Raw genomic sequence first — 16,394 nt, 5'->3', positions numbered from 1 at the left:
ACTTTGTTCGTATGGAAGCATGGAACTGCCAATGTGGAGTTAGCATTTTTGACTGGCAAATACATTAGAACGTATTTCCAAATACGTTTGAATGTACCTGTAGGCTAAATACGAACAACTTGGCAGTTTTCCCATAATGCATCGCTGCATTATGGGAAAACTGCAGAGTGATTATGTCTGCTGTAAATGATGTCTGTTTGGCATTTTTTTCCCCATGCTGACATGGGGTGTTGACTTGCGTCTGCGCAAGTTTAAAAAAAACAAAACAAAAGAAACGGGGACAATCACAGAGTGTCGTCATAGATTGTGATTGCGGCAAGCTAGCATTCTGTAGTTAGCGAGTCACGCTACTCGGTGTAAACAAACTCTAGTGTTTGGTTCTCCTCCACGACAACTGGAACCATTACTGGCCACCACAATGACGCAAGACCTCTGCTCATTAAATATTGCCTTCATCCAGCGTAATTTAAGGAAAAAAGCCTTCCACCATGCCTTTCTGGCTCTTTTTCGAGGAGATCATTCTTTGTGGTTTTGGGGTTAGAGATTGCTAGCGAGGCGTCAGGGCCCGCTCTTTTGGCTCGCCCAGCCCATTTTCCCCCCTTTTCTCATTATACTCCCACTCTTCCTCCTTCACTTCCTTTGTCAGGAAGCAGTGTTCATGCTTGTTTTAGCAGAAGCTTTGCCAACGCGGTTGCTGAAGGTTACCGAAGGTTACCGAATGAAGGTTAAATACGGTAACCCAACACAGCTGTACCCCTGGAGGGAACCTACCCATGCAGTTCGAGGAGAGAGTGTGGTTTGTGGGTGCAGTCCGCTACAAGACCAGTTTACCTCACACACATAGAACCCACTGAACTGAACACAAAGAGTCGCCACACCACATCAATGCAAGTGCACCGGCACTGTCAATTTCCGAACATGTCATGACTGGGCATGAATGGTCGAGAAAGTTGTTGTACCTTTAACATGAAATAGACGAGCAGATAGTTCATGAAAGAAGCTCTGCGTGACAGATAAGGAACAAACATACTGTTGAAAGAAAACATTTATGACCACTCAGTATGTGTGTGGGAGAGTCGTAAGAGAAGGTCTTTGTTGATAACAGACATGGATGATGCTTTCAAATTATAGACGGGACCAAAGAGATAGAGTCGCAGGATCGAGAGAAGCTCTATTGTGTGAACACTGCATGTTGACGGGGTTTTCCAGCAAACGCCTTTCAGACGTGAATCATAGATGCATGAAACAGTCGCTGGGAATGGGAGTTGGAGAGAGAACAAGACAAAGTTTCTGTGGTTGGCTATGAATCATTAAGAGGAGGAATTTCTCACTCTTTGTTGTAAATGTAAAAACACACAGGAGGAACCTGCTGTGAGCGCAACTGTTTTGTGTATGCTGCCAGAACTGCGATGGGTTTCAACCCTAACTTCTGCCCTAAAACTAATTTTATTTGGCCCACAAAAGCTTTGGGACAAATTTTCTTGACACTTGTTCGAATCTAATTATATCATAAAGATCATAAGAACCAAATGCAGTGGCAATTCTGTAATATGGTAGGGCAATTACTGTATTTGAGTTGCCACACAAACTTTTAGGTAAGGGGCAAGAACACAGTAACTGCATCAGTTGCGAGTATTTAACGCCAACATAAAATAAAAAGAGAAAGAAGAAAAGACTTTTCGCCTTAAATTATTTTAAATTAATTAAATAAGAAACATTAACTGTAGGTGGCCCGTGTTGTTCGTCTCTGTGTGCCCTGCGATTGGCTGGCAACCGGTTCGGGGTGTCTCCTGCCTACTGCCGTTGCAATTTGTGTGTCTGCACATGAGAGCTGTTTCATGTGTTCAATCAGTGTTAACACAATGATACTGGGTTATGTGTCACTTGGAATGTGCATTGAAAGTGACAAATTTGACATATGTACTTTGGAGGTCTTGACATGGTCTCATTTGTTAATTTGGGATACTTTACAGCTCTACTTCATGAAAAACATACTCAAACCTAGATAAACCTACATATACAAACCGAGCAACTGAACATGGAGTCGGGCGGCTTTGATTGACAGCCTGTCACCACCCCGCACAGTAGATGTGCCCTTCCTTTGGCAGCAATGATTTGAACACCAGCTCAGTGACATGTGGCTTTCTGGTCATTAAATCCACCGTGAATCCCCTGCTGAATGGGGAAAAAAATCCTTTAAAAAATGGCCGAATTAGTCCTCAAAAGTCCTGAAAAGGTCCATAAATAAAAAGCAAGTGGAAGAGTGGGAACCCAAACCCCAATCGGCCAAATGCCCTAACCCCAAACGTCCAAACCCCAAACACCCAAACCCCAAACGCCCTAAACCCAAACGCCCAAACTCCAATTGCCCAAACCCCAATCGCTCAAACCCCAAACGCCCAAACCCCAATCGACCAAACCCCAATCGCCCGAACCCCAAATGCCCTGACCCCAAACCCCAATCGCCCAAACCCCAAATGCCCTAACCCCAAACGCCCAAACCCCAATCGCCCAAATCCCAATCGCCCGAACCCCAAACGCCCTAACCCCAAACCCCAATCGCCCAAACCCCAAACGCCCAAACCCCAATCGCCCAAACCCCAATCGCCCGAACCCCAATCGCCCGAACCCCAAACGCCCTAACCCCAAACCCCAATCGCCCAAACCCCAAACGCCCAAACCCCAATCGCCCAAATCCCAATCGCCCGAACCCCAAACGCCCTAACCCCAAACCCCACTCGCCCAAACCCCAAATGCCCTAACCCCAAACGCCCAAACCCCAATCGCCCAAATCCCAATCGCCCCAACCCCAAACGCTCAAACCCCAATCGCCCAAATCTCAATCGCCCGAACCCCACTCACCCAAACCCCAAATGCCCTAACCCCAAACGCCCAAACCCCTGCCCCAACCCCGGGGGGGGAAAAAAAAAAAAAAAAAAAAAAAAGCTCAGGGAAAGTCTACTTGAACATCTCAACTTTATTTGGGGTGAATCAGAAGCACTTTATATGGTAGAAAAACGTTTCTTGGTCTCAAATTTTTACATAACAAAATGGGGGAAAAAAAAAAAAAAAAAAAAAAAAGCTCAGGGAAAGTCTACTTGAACATCTCAACTTTATTTGGGGTGAATCAGAAGCACTTTATATGGTAGAAAAACGTTTCTTGGTCTCAAATTTTTACATCACAAAAAATCTGCCATTTGAACATTGGCGGGGTGACTTTTTATATCCGCAGAATGTACTGCATGTATCATATACTGTACTTGCAAGTGTGTGTGTGTGTGTGTGTGTGTGTGTGTGTGTGTGTGTGTGTGTGTGCCCGCACCAACAGGAAACCCCAAAGTAATAACTCACAACTCCAGTGATGGCCAGGGCATGACACGCCATCCTGGACCGAGCGGTGCTGCTCACAGCTCCAGCAGGCCGTTCAACTGCCACCTGCCAAGCCTTTATCTCCATCCGCCTGGTCTAGAACATGCGTGTCTATGTGGTCACATAAAGTACCGTGTTGCCAGTGGCAAGAGATAAAGTCAAGGATGCATTCGGAAATTGTGTGAAAATAAAGGCATGTTATGTACAGGCCGCCTTGCAATCATACAGACACATCCAATTTTAAATGCATATCTACTCCGGTGAAGGTTTTTGAAAATAATCTTTGGGTTACGTTCAGAGAAAACACGTTAATTTGTCACTTCTCGTATTAGCAGCATCCATACATGTTGCAATATTTTCACCTTTCAAATACCGGTACTTAAAATGAAGTGCTTGAGGTTTGTACATTCCACTCTTACTCTTAAACCCCAAATTAATGATTGCAGAAAATAGAAAATCGCATAAAAAAGGAGAAACATTTTTAATACATTCTATAAATTAGGTAGGAATTAGACTTCTTCAAAGCCTTCTGGCAAAGTGCTTTGTTAGTGAGTTGTTTCACTTTTCATATTGAAACGACTGTTATAAAAATATGTTTATTGTCATAATTTGTGAACCTCACATACAACTGCCCACACACTGGGAAACTGCACTTTTCTTTATTTAACAGTGAACACGGAGTCCAAACTGGGATGCAGCTTGCTCTTGAACGGCATTTTTCCGTCCATCAAATTGTCGTGCTCTCCATGCCCTCTTTTCTTCTCATCCTCTCCTTCCTGTTACCATCCCTATCAAGAGCCAGATGTAACCATCTATTGATTGTGACATTGATTTCCTGGTCTGTGGCCCAAGATGTTAGGCTGTTAGGTCTCACAGCAGCTGTAAGAACTGCAAGAAAACAAGGATGGACATTGTGTTAGCAAAACAAACATTTTTACATGTTATTACCAATGAATGGTCAGTAAAAATAATCCTTGAAGTTTCTTAAACCAGGTGTGACACTGTGGGGTGGAATATTTGCCACCAAAAACTAAATGTGAATAACTTTGATTTAAATCATTTATACCAAATTTGAATTACCAGGACATAAATTGAAGTTAAGGGGCTCGGATAATGGATGGATTTGTATATTTTTATCTGAATAATATTGAATAACTGAATCCGAATTGTACAATTTGAATTTGAAAAGGATAGATTTTTTTTCTTTGAAACTGTATTTGATCCTCACTAAAAATTTAATTCTGTTTATTTTCATATTCAGTCTTACAAATACAAAACTTTTCATTTCAACGTCAGATTTTTTTTAAATTCAGGGAATAATTTTTAAATTAACTTTATGGCCAGGTATGAAGTATCCGGTTTGTATCGCAGCAAACTGAATCAAAATGTATTGTGTATATATATATTTTTTAATCGGAATGGAATTAGCACTAGTTTTCCCCTCGAAAATAACCGATGCATTTTTAAAGGCAGCACAAAGTCACGTGGATATGGGTATCCGTAAGAACATTTCAGGCATTACATACCACTGCACAAAAGGTGTATGCATCATGGTCAAAAAAACATCACAGACGAGGCAAAAACATTACATATCTTCTTTGTCTTATCAACATGGCTGGAGCAAGATAAAACCCTGAGCTGCAATGCTCATAACAACACTGCCCAGACAGGAGACGAAGTCACCAATATGAAAAAACACAAACAAAAAACAAACATGCATCGTTGCCATGCCTACAGTCCACACAAAAACGGCTTTATTATTACTTAAAACCAAACATGTAGGGAACTGATTCATATTGTTGAAGAGTTACATGAGTTATGGTCATTGCCAAGATGTTCTGTTTGTGATAAATTTGATTGCAAAAGTCGCAAATGGATTCCTACTGAAATTTTTATGCGGCCTCAGTATAACTTAAAAACTAAAATGATTACCTTTTGGTCATCATATTCACCTTTTTTCTCAACAAATATCATTTAAGCATGAAATGAGTAACACTTCAGTACAATCATAAGTCTAATTTAATAGCTTTTGGATCTGGACCTGGCATTTGATTATAATTTTTTTAATACTGTCGATATGACTCAAAACAACAAATGAACTGATCACGAGTTCCCTTTTTTGTCTGGAAATATGCATGGAAATAACTCGAAACTGATTCCAATTACATCTTGTGTAAACTGTAGCTTCAGTAGGACCTAATGGCGAAGCGATTAACTCTAGATCATAATCTGCATCAAAAACCTGGGTCAGGGTCATTTTTGTAACCCAGATGATGGAAACTGAACTCAAAACCTTGAGAATGAGTCCCAAGTGAAATCTGGTATGTGGCTCGTCGCCACCACTTGATCCAAGGACCGATTGCATAACTTTTGATCAAGACATGTCAAGTCACTGCAGAAATCGATAAATAAATCCAAACTTGACGTTTGTGTGTGCTCTGCGCTCTACCGAGTGCCACCCCAAGTTTAGAATTGTATGTGGAATTTACGGAATACAGTAAAATGACACTGTAGCTAAACGTATCACAAATCCTCTGTGGCTGAATCCTCTTGGAACGTTGGAGACGTAACATATGATTATGCACACGTCTAAAACGCCACAGCTCTGCATTGCTTTTGCATCATTTTATACAGCTGTAAATAAGCTATACTCAATGTAGAGTTCCTGTCTCATGTCTCCTTCGACTGTTCCAGTCTGCCAGCAGCGCTGATAAAACTGTTTAGACTGCCTAATCTGTAGATGTGCTGCTGGGAAAGAAAAAAAAAAGGCTCTGTTGTGTTTTGGTCACAAAGCGGAGCAAGGGAAAGACGAGGATGGAGTGCGCTAGGACACGTAGAAACGAGCCTCACGTCATTGTTGTAGCGACAAAAGGAGATAAGACGTGAACCCGCTAAAAGTCAGTCATGGTGGAGGGAGTACCATACATGGAATTACTGTCATGTGAAGGACAACAAAATACACTGTATATTAAGGGGGGAGGGGAGGGGGAGACATATGGAAACATTGTAATTGTTCTAATACACATATTTAGCTGTCTGGAGCACGTGCCTGCCCAGCAAGGGTGATTTAAAAAAAAAAAATACTGTCAATCTTTAGTTTTCTGCATATTTCTGAAATGTGCACTTGTTCGCCACAGTTCCATATGGTGAGTGTGGGATGGAAGGGCAGATAAGTACAAACATGGCTGCACACAACACATTTTGGACCGGTTTACAAAGTGACACCAGAGGTTGTTGCCTAGTACTCATTTTTTTTCTCGGCCAGAGCAACTGCAGTTTACCTACTGTGTTTGGGAATTTGGCAGACCATGTTGTGCCTCGCTACCTACCTAAACCTATCAGTCACCCCTCAAAAAGGCCTGTGGTGGGCTGTCTCGCGGCTTCATGTTGCAAGTAGTCCGGTGTTCCTCCCCAGTAACCACAAGTGACTGACAGATGTGCCAGACTGCATTTAAAAAAAAAAAAAAGTATAAACGGTTCTTATGGAATCTTGAATGGAAACATAAGTAGTGGACCATCTGCGTTAGGGGCAGGTGGAGCAGCGTTACTGGGATTTGGAGTTTCCAGACTTTGTGATTATAAACATTTTCCATTATTGATCTATTGGCCGGAATTGGATGTGACATACAGAAGGTTCGTCTCACTGACCAAGGGCGTGACCTTTTCTGTACAGTTTCTATCAACCCGTGGCCAGACGGATTTGGGAAACAAACTCTTCTGTAAGGCGCTGACTGAACCGAATAAACACATTAATTGAAGTCAAACCACCAAAAAAAAAAAAAGTAACACACATTAGTGGCTCCACTTCACGCTTTCATGTAAATGTATTATGTAAGCGAATGCTGGACCAGTATGTAAGTGAGATTAATGAACGGTGCCTCCGCACGGCACTCTGGATGAATGCTTGCACGTGTGTGGGGCTTTTGCCTTACGTTGCGATCAATTTACTGAACTGGAAATAGATTTGACTCCGTAGAGCCATATTATTTTAATGTCCCTGTGACTTTTAAAAATGCCGTAACAGTCTCCTCCCAGTTCATTTAGAAAGAGGCCGAGTTTTGTTATGTTAAAAAGACCTGCCCAGATTTGTTGCCAAGATAACTGCAGAAGTGGAAAGACCTGCCAAGAAGTTTGTTTTCTATGGACAATTTGAAAGCCTCACCAAGAAGGGGTACATGGCAACGGATCAGTCATACATCGTAGGGATATCCAAGATTTAAATATTCCCCCTAAAAAACAAATACAATTATTAAATCCAGCTGTAATATTGAGCGACCTCCATAGTTGTCCAAAAGCAAAAGAAAGACACCAGGACCTAAAGAGATGTTCATCTCTCGCTGAACTGACTTGCTAAGCCCCAGTGAAATGAGAAAAGACGCAGTGGGCAAGACAGTTGGTGCAGTAAAAATGTATATTTGGGCAAAAAGGCAAAGCACACAGATTACCAGAAAAACACGTCCGTAAGACTTTGTGTGTCGCGTAGGCTAGGCTAACCAGTTGTCCTGTTGTTCCGGCTTTTTGATCCGTGACGTGAGTTGCGTCGGCGCTGATTGGTTGAAATCACGTGCGTACGTGCTCGCGCCAACGTGCGCACAGCAGAGAGTGGAGGACCATCGACAGCTGAGGCGCGATTCACTCAAGTGGTGTTGCTACAGAGCCCACCTCCTGGATCCGAAGTCGGCATAGGCGACGAAGGAAATCCCCCCCCCCCGCAAAAAAAGTCTAATAAATTCGAATGATTTAAAAAAAAAAAAAATGAATAAACAAAACACCCAGTTTATAAAATGAGTCTTCAAAATCGTTACAAATCAAGCCTTTATCTCCACTTTCAAATGCTGAAGGTGTGTTCGCTCAATGTTAATTCTGAAAAATTGGTGCTAATTTTATGCGTAACTCTATTATGCCAACACATGTTTGCGCCCCGAAATATATCCGCTTAAATCTGCTCGTGGCTGGAATACTGTATATCCAATGGGTTGTCGCACGGCTTTCCATACCACAAGATGTGTTAGCCACCAGCTAGCTCATGAGCTAACAGGCTTCCCCGGGCGGTGTGCTTCATTCGCTGCATCACTTCCTTGCGTGGGAATTTAGATCAGGACACCAAGCTGTTCTATATATTAGGGCATCCGAGAAAGATGCATTATGGGTATCCAGGCATACTAGCTATCTTACTGCATGTTGTATTGATAAAAATTTGCTTCGTAATAGCTAAGTAATTCACAATTACCAGTCTACTGCCCACTCCAAAAGCTCGTCAACGTATTAATGTTCCAAACTGTGTGTTTATTTAAAAGTTGAAAATTAGTCCTAAGCCACAGTAAAATTATGTGAGTTCCTTAGGCCATGCCCAAACTCAAATATTGCGAACTACTGAACAAATGAAAATATAACCGAGTTGAAGGAGGTAAGAAAACAAGCACACTACAACAATCCTACTCCAGAAGATTTATGTCTTCCTGTGTGTGTCGATGTAGCACCTCCGGGACCTGCAGCTTTTCCTCCACTAAAAAGGTCAACAGCGAGTGGTCAAGCGCTGTCTGTCAAAGACAAGACGATAGAGACGCCGGCCTCAGATCGACAACCACTATACCACAGTCAGCGCTCAAGATAAACAAATCCGTCGCCGCAGTCCGCTGTGCCGCCTTGTACGGTTGTGTGTGGAGAGTAAAAGGTCATTAATTACGAACAACCCTTGAGGTGGGGGGTTGGAGGGTCCGAAATATGTGACACACAATAGCGAAAGTGTCCCTCAGCTGACATATAAAACATCACAGCAGTGTGACTTGTGTTTTGTTGACGCGCCGTGCACCCATGATGCTTTGGTTAGTCATGCTGATGGTGAGTTTCTCTTTTGTCTGCTGGAGAACAACCTTTTATTGGATTTGCTTCCGATTAAAGATGTGTGTGAGTCATCTCAGGGGAAATACTCAACTTAGTTAAATGTGGACTTAAATTTTAAAAGCTTCTCTTGTGAAGTCAGCACAAAGACAAAAGGGAAGTCTTGAAATATGTACTTAGTGTCAAAGTCTTTGCAAATGTCCTTGGCCGTGTTCTTCCTGATGCTGGCCGCTTTGCTCGCAAACTTTCCATCTGTATCCCATCGAGCTCTGGGCAGATTGGGCTCGAAGGAGAGCTGTAAAAATGAATGAGACGGATTTAATAGCCGCTGTCATTCAAGCAATCTGTGTGATAGATCATCACACCTGACAATGTACTTAAGGGAACGCAGACACAGCATTAAATGGGGGAAATAAAACATGCCATAAATGATTACTGTACGGTGCGCATGCAAGACACTTGCAATTGCTCTTCGGGGAAAACAAATGTGCACCATTTCAACTTGCATTTTAGACTTTTGTAAGGTTTTAGTGGCTGTCTTATCTGACTTTTTTTTTTCTTGTAAGCAATACTGGCATCATCACAACTGTGGAAGCTCAATGTGAATCATAAATCTGGCAGACATGCTGCAGGGAATAGTCTATATTTCACCCTGACGTGCACCGACATGCGAATAGCAACAGAAATGCTGTGCTTGGCTATATATAGTGGGTCAGGAACGATAACGTCAGCATCCTCCAGACACGAACATCTGTTCTGTTTGAAACAACAGAACACGGCGACATGCACCTTCCACCTTCGAATGTTTGTGCCTCCAATCTACATACCCTCAAATAAGGTCACAGATCAATTTGGCCATCTCTGGCATCTCACTTTTTTTTCGGAAATAGTGGCGTGAGGTGTTTATGTGGGTTGCCAATGACGGGTATGACCCCGTCATTTAGAATGAACTGTAAATCATTGGCATACACAAGGCAGTGAGATTAAAACTGGTCGGCGCGCACGTTGTCATGAATCCGACGATGATTTTGGATATCCGCCAGTCTTGTGTGTAGAGTAATAACATTTCAATACTTGTATTAGTGAATGAGGCTCCAGTAACGACAGCTCTGATGGGTTTGATCGATGGAACCGAAAGGACGACTGGAAAATATTTGACTTCATCCGTTACTGGAACCACAAACTGATATACACGACGCGCAGCGTGTTCTCGAGGGGACGTTTAGCAGATCGCTTTATAATGCCTTGTCTATCCACACGTTATTCTTCACGTCGCATGTCTTTCATGTTGAAGGAGACCATGGGACTAAAGGAGTCGACCGAAGGTGAGCATGTGTGACTTACCGTATCCTGCATAACCAGCGAGATGTGAGCGAAGTACAGTGGGACAGTCTCCAAAAGTGGTCCAACGTGGTGTTCATTCAAAATGTTGTGAAAGGATAAGAAAAGTCAATGCGTGAAGTCATGTGATTTAAATAAATCAATGGAAGCAAATAATTTTTTTGTCAGTGAAAATGGACACGGTGACTCAACACTCAAACACCTCCTTTCTCCCTCTCCATAAACCAAATTCTAAGTCGTTTTTACTTTGTTTTAGCGCTACTCACTTTGTTTTAAAGACAGTTGTCAACATTCCATGACACTTGTAGGACAATCTTACTAAACAACGTGAACGTTTTACGAAATAATTGGTGATGGTGACTGTCAGAGCCTGAATCAAGTGAATTCGTGTTACAAATGCGTTTGGAAGTCAACTGTGTTTGACTTTGGAGGCTCCACCATAAATTTACAAAGAACAGTCGGGAGCGACTTTAGTTTGCTTTGACCTCCACTCACCACTCCCCTAAACACGGACACATGCATACACCTGCCTGCAGGACAGGATGTCCAGTGAGGCACGGGTGCGTTCCATTCACAGAAAAGGTAAACATTCCCGGGACACTCATCATGTGCAGGTGCACATAAAGTGCACGTGACGATTTATATTCCCCGTTTTTTCTGCTTGCTATTAAATACAAAAGTCAACACGCTGGGGCCCAATTAACATCGTCTAGCCCTCCACAAGGGAGGAAGCACTACACACAGACGGGAGGTGCACTGTAAGTATACGTCTCAAAACCAACTTTATCACAGGCCCTATTTGCAATGTGCAAGTCTTTATATAGGTTCAAAAAAAGAATGACGAGAAAAGAAAGGAAAAATATAGTGCGTGCCGAGCCGGACAGCTCATCAGTCATTATAGTCACACAAGGGTATAAATCACATGTGCAAATGTCAGCATCATGCACCTCTGAGTTTTACTGCTCTCAGAAGGAAACTAATAGCATCTCACTTTCTTTATGGAGGATAACGTTCTTGCTTTATTTCAAGTGAGCGTCAACAGAAGAAACAAGAGATCTTGGATGATCTTTTCTCTACCTTCATACAACATTATATGCTCTCCAGCCTATCCACAACCGATGCCTTGTTTTGGTCCGTCTCCCACTGGAGCAGGTGATAAAGCAAAGCACGTTTTGACTTCTGTTTAATGGGAATACAGTATTCATTTTCATTACTGTATTTTGATCCATGTGGAGGCACGCTGCTGATGGGTTTTAAACAGAGACATCAGTTTACCAAGTGGACAACTGCACCTTGAACAGTAGCGACAAAAAGTAGTAGAAAAAAAAAATGTCCGCAATCAGATGTGCAACTGATTGATGTGTTGCAAACACTCGACTAGGTTGCCTGTAGGTGAAATTATTCGAATTACATGATGCCTCAATTCCATTAGATGCTGGTTCAGCAAAACTAAGTACCGGATACAGTCATCTTCTGTGGCTTGGGAACATATTGTGAAGAGGCTAATAAATTGCTTTTTGCCTATGTCACTCACGTCACTCATAGAAATCTGCATACCTTTTTTTTTTTTTCCCCTATTGATGTGTTGCAAACACTCGACTAGGTTGCCTGTAGGTGAAATTATTCGAATTACATGATGCCTCAATTCCATTAGATGCTGGTTCAGCAAAACTAAGTACCGGATACAGTCATCTTCTGTGGCTTGGGAACATATTGTGAAGAGGCTAATAAATTGCTTTTTGCCTATGTCACTCACGTCACTCATAGAAATCTGCATACCTTTTTTTTTTTTTGCCTGCTTCTCTTCCTTTCTTCTTTTTCTAGACTGGGTACTCATTGCTTTTACTGTACTTTGATCCATGATCTTAATTTCAGTTTCGACATGAGTACGTTGTGTCAACACCTCCGTCAGTTCACTCGTCAATTAATCGGAGTCGGGTTTCACGTGACGAAAACAAATTTACGTCTATGGTCTATTTTAATTATTAATGCAATTTATTTGGAAAAAGTTTGTGTTGGTGGCCTGCCATGGGTCGGTGCTTTGCCTTGCCCCCGCCCCCTCCTGCGAACCCGCATACTGTCTGGAGAGGTCCAGCTGTATCAAAATTTGTCTTCACCAGAAATTATTTGGTCACAATATGTTTGCTTTATAAGTCAAATCCATTCCTCTTGCCGTGGCTCATCTCAACTTTAAATAAACGTTACCATATTTGATGGTTTAGTAACAGACTTTCTAAAAAAAAATGCATCTCTTTCATAGAAATGACGTTGATTTAATTTATGTTTTTATTATTTTGATTCTATTTCTATATTATCTGATTATAGAACGGCCTCTGGTCACCAAGTTCTAATGTCCTGCATGAGCTGGACAACTTTGGTAAGAATTTGTTGAGAAATGTGGAAGGATTAACAAACACATTCTGTACACAAAAAAACTTAATTTATTGTTGGTTTACGTTAAAACAAAATTCTCCCTACCCCCTAAAAATGTATTACCTCGACAGTTTCGTTCCTTGGCCGTTGAGATCCACGGATGTCAGAAACTCCAGCGTGAAGTCGCAGCGTCCTCTGTCGTCGAAACAATATGCTGGCAGGGTTCTTCTTTTCCTATTGGACGACATTGAGCACGTGATCAAAACACAATCATGGCCGCCTCCGCTGTAGTACGCTCGAGCGTGGGGCTGACTTTCAGACTTTCGCGAGTTTTACCGGACTGTAGCACTTGTCCTTTATCCAGGTTAAAGACGTGCACGGCTCATCTACAGAAGAAAGACTCCGTGGGCACCTTTCGTACCATCAATCGGTTTGTGCAGACGAGTGTAGGTGAGTGCTTCTCTTTGCTAGTGCCTTTTTGTCTTTTAATTTTAACGTCTCTCGCTTTATGGCGACGAATGCATGATGATAATTTAACGTCCTTTTTGCAAATGTTCAGAGGCTAATGCTTATGCATATATCAGCACTTACTCAAGCGTACCATGAGTAATGCTTGTGTAACCTCACTCTCGTGGCGTTGTGAAACCTTGTGCAAAAAGTGAATTATTCTCATGACGTTTTCCCCTGTGTTTATCTCTGAGAGCAGAAGTACTTAGTGGTCTTGTATCCTTGTATTAAGGTTCATACCACAGTGAGGAAGGCAGCACAGATGAAGAGAACCAAGACAATGTGTAAGTCTCCAATGTCGACCAATTTTATTAAAGCTCACGTAAACCAACGAAATAACTATAAACTTACATCGAAATAAAAACATTTTCGTTCACGAAATAAATGAAAAAAGGCGAGTTGGTGTTTTATTAGTGCAAAACAACAACCGAAACTCATTGGCGCCTCGTCAATAGAGGGCGCTCGGGCACCTACCTACAACCCAGCCGAGTCACAGTGACAGGGACAAAAAATGAATGTCGTTAAAAATTCAAAATGAAATACTGTACCATAATAAAAATCCGGTTGGGGACAATGCTTTAAACCACAGAAGATGAAATAAAAAGTATGATACAAATGGAAGACTAATCCTGACAAACATATATGACCTAGAAGTCGCTTTCATCCAAACATTTCCTCTAACTTTGACTTCACTGAAATTCTGTGTTAGCATTAGCTTAACAGCACCTTATGACTTGCATCCAGTTACGCCGATGCCATACAAATAGAACACCTGAACCAAGGAGCCCTTTTAATTACATATTTCCTTGAGCTGTATTTACTGCTTTTCAGGGTCAATGTGGTGTATGTTGACCGGTCCGGCCAAAGGATCCCAGTTAGAGCTCAAGTGGGAGACAATATTTTGTACTTAGCTCACAAGAATGGAATCGAACTAGAAGGTGGGTGTTTAAGTTTGCCTTTAAAAAGATAAGTATCATTCATTTAGCATGAAACAAAATACAATTACTATAATAAACAGTTACATGAATAACTCATAAAAGACTGTAATTATCTTTGTTATGGCTAAATGTGAGAGCGTAATACCGTCGCCGGTGATGTTGCAATCAAACACATGATCGAATCGTCGTTCTGTTTATTTCCCATTCAGGGGCGTGTGAGGCATCATTGGCCTGTTCAACATGTCACGTGTATGTAAGCAGCGACTATTTCGACAAACTACCCGAACCACTTGAGAGGTAGGTGTGCCTTAGTTGTATTTTGGGAACTTTTCATTAAATGGTGGCAAATTTGAGATGGAGTGAAAATCGCATGCAGTAATACACCCACTTTTTAGGGAGGATGACATGTTGGACATGGCTCCCATGCTCCAGGAGAACTCCCGGCTAGGGTGCCAGATCATTCTCACCCCAGAGCTGGAGGGCATGGAGGTGACTTTACCCAAAGTCACGAGGAACTTCTATGTGGACGGACATGTTCCCAAACCCCATTGAGCAGACACGCTGATGGTGAAGGTGGGATTGAGAGGGGCCGGCCCAGCAAACGAGAAGTCATGCTTGGAAGGGAGCAGGTTACCTGTGAAGAAATCTACAGCGTGAGAAGTCTGTAGGCACCGCCCTGAAGATCTTGACTGATCAGATAATAACAGTTTACTGAGGTGGGCCTGCAGACCTTTGCAGAATTCAATGAACTCAATGGTTACTTACACATAATGTCTTTTCATTTATGTGTGATGTGCTCGGGCCAGCATTGAGACAGCGCACAATTTCACAATTTTTTATTATTTTTTTTGTTAAAAAACAAAAACCTAAACATTCAAATTTAGAGACCTTAGTTAGACAAAGTTCATCCTTCCAAAGGAGTATTAGAGCCACACTGAGAAGAAAATTAGATCAAGTGGGGGAAGCACCTTTGAGAAAAAGTAATAATAAAATGGTAATATAATAACACCATATTTTTGATGAATAAAGTTGTAGCCATCTATAAATCGGTAATATGAAATATGTGCCAAAGTCGGACAGATGATTGAATTTAAATCAACAAATGTTTTCTAAAATCACATTAGAGTGATCATAGTGACGGTGGTGTTAATCTGCCAAAATATATTCTCTTTCACTGATTTGTCAAATTTTATCCATCAAGTGTAAGACCTTATCTTTAAATTTTTTGGGGGGGCAAATTCGCAACTATCATACTATTCTGAATTCATTGAATTACAAACATTTTTGTGTACGTCTTTGTTCTCGTCATACTTTTTTTCCCCAGCGTGCCACTAATACTCCTTCATAAAACTGTGCTGATGAATGGAACATTCCTTGCGATAGCTCTTATATGCAGTCTTGCCGTAAAATGCTCGTCATTTCACCTGGACAATCACTCATACACTATCATGCATTTCGTTGGTATTTGTGGGCAATATGACTGCGCTTCAGTCAAAGTCCTTCTGTAAAATCCCAATAAACATTTCAAATGTCCTGTAAAAATGGGCTTCCCTTTAGGAGTGTGCTGACCAGCTGACACTGACGTGATGCTGCTGTGTTCTGAAACAAAATTGCAACATGCTGCCAATGAAGGAGTTTTCCAGGTTAAAATCTGTTTATTTGTCAAGTCTACTGTACATGTCCAACCTACACACACTTTTAAGTCACTAATGTATGGCATATATCAAGTATTTAAAATTGTGCAATAAAGTACTCTTTTAAAGCTGTATTGAATAAACATTTTCTCTACCTGTTTCGGGTGCAAGCTAAATTGCTCTGAATCTGTAAACAACAGTAAATTTGTTGTAGTAGCACCAGTAGTAAGTAATCTCTGTCAAAGACGGGATTGCATATTTATATTCATCTTGCATATTGTATGCCAACCTATCCTTTTACTGTCTAACCAACCTGCTAGACACACATACATACATACATACACACATACATACATACATACATATATATATATATATATATATATATATA

At 41.6% G+C, this 16,394-nt stretch overlaps 1 protein-coding gene and 1 long non-coding RNA gene across 2 annotated transcripts; one reads left to right on the top strand and one right to left on the bottom strand.

Moving 5' to 3' along the window:
- Window positions 1-4,036: 4,036 nt before the first annotated feature.
- On the bottom strand, window positions 4,037-12,107 carry LOC109511518 (uncharacterized). Its single transcript, XR_002167340.1, has 3 exons — window positions 10,555-12,107; window positions 9,387-9,505; window positions 4,037-4,257 (listed from the first exon to the last, which is right to left on the bottom strand). It is a non-coding gene; the product is annotated as an uncharacterized LOC109511518 (long non-coding RNA).
- Window positions 12,108-13,168: 1,061 nt separating this feature from the next.
- On the top strand, window positions 13,169-16,135 carry fdx2 (ferredoxin 2). Its single transcript, XM_019862678.1, has 5 exons — window positions 13,169-13,374; window positions 13,664-13,715; window positions 14,263-14,369; window positions 14,579-14,666; window positions 14,765-16,135. The coding sequence occupies exons 1-5, from the start codon at window positions 13,197-13,199 to the stop codon at window positions 14,919-14,921; spliced, it is 582 nt and encodes a 193-aa protein (XP_019718237.1). The 5' UTR covers window positions 13,169-13,196; the 3' UTR covers window positions 14,922-16,135.
- The last annotated feature ends 259 nt before the right edge of the window (window positions 16,136-16,394 follow it).

The sequence above is a fragment of the Hippocampus comes genome, unplaced genomic scaffold (assembly GCF_001891065.2).
Source record: "Hippocampus comes isolate QL1 unplaced genomic scaffold, H_comes_QL1_v1.1 scaffold7, whole genome shotgun sequence".
NCBI classification, from domain to species: domain Eukaryota; kingdom Metazoa; phylum Chordata; class Actinopteri; order Syngnathiformes; family Syngnathidae; genus Hippocampus; species Hippocampus comes.
Note: the sequence above shows the minus strand (reverse complement) of the source record. Positions and strands in the feature narration are given on the sequence as shown.

What these genes read in the sequence shown, in the direction of transcription:
- fdx2 (XM_019862678.1), top strand. Translation starts at nt 13,197, where the DNA reads ATGGCCGCCTCCGCTGTAGTACGCTCGAGCGTGGGGCTGACTTTCAGA. An exon ending in GTTTGTGCAGACGAGTGTAG is followed by an intron (nt 13,375 to 13,663) that starts GTGAGTGCTTCT and finishes CCTTGTATTAAG; the next exon opens with GTTCATACCACAGTGAGGAA. An exon ending in CTACCCGAACCACTTGAGAG is followed by an intron (nt 14,667 to 14,764) that starts GTAGGTGTGCCT and finishes CCCACTTTTTAG; the next exon opens with GGAGGATGACATGTTGGACA.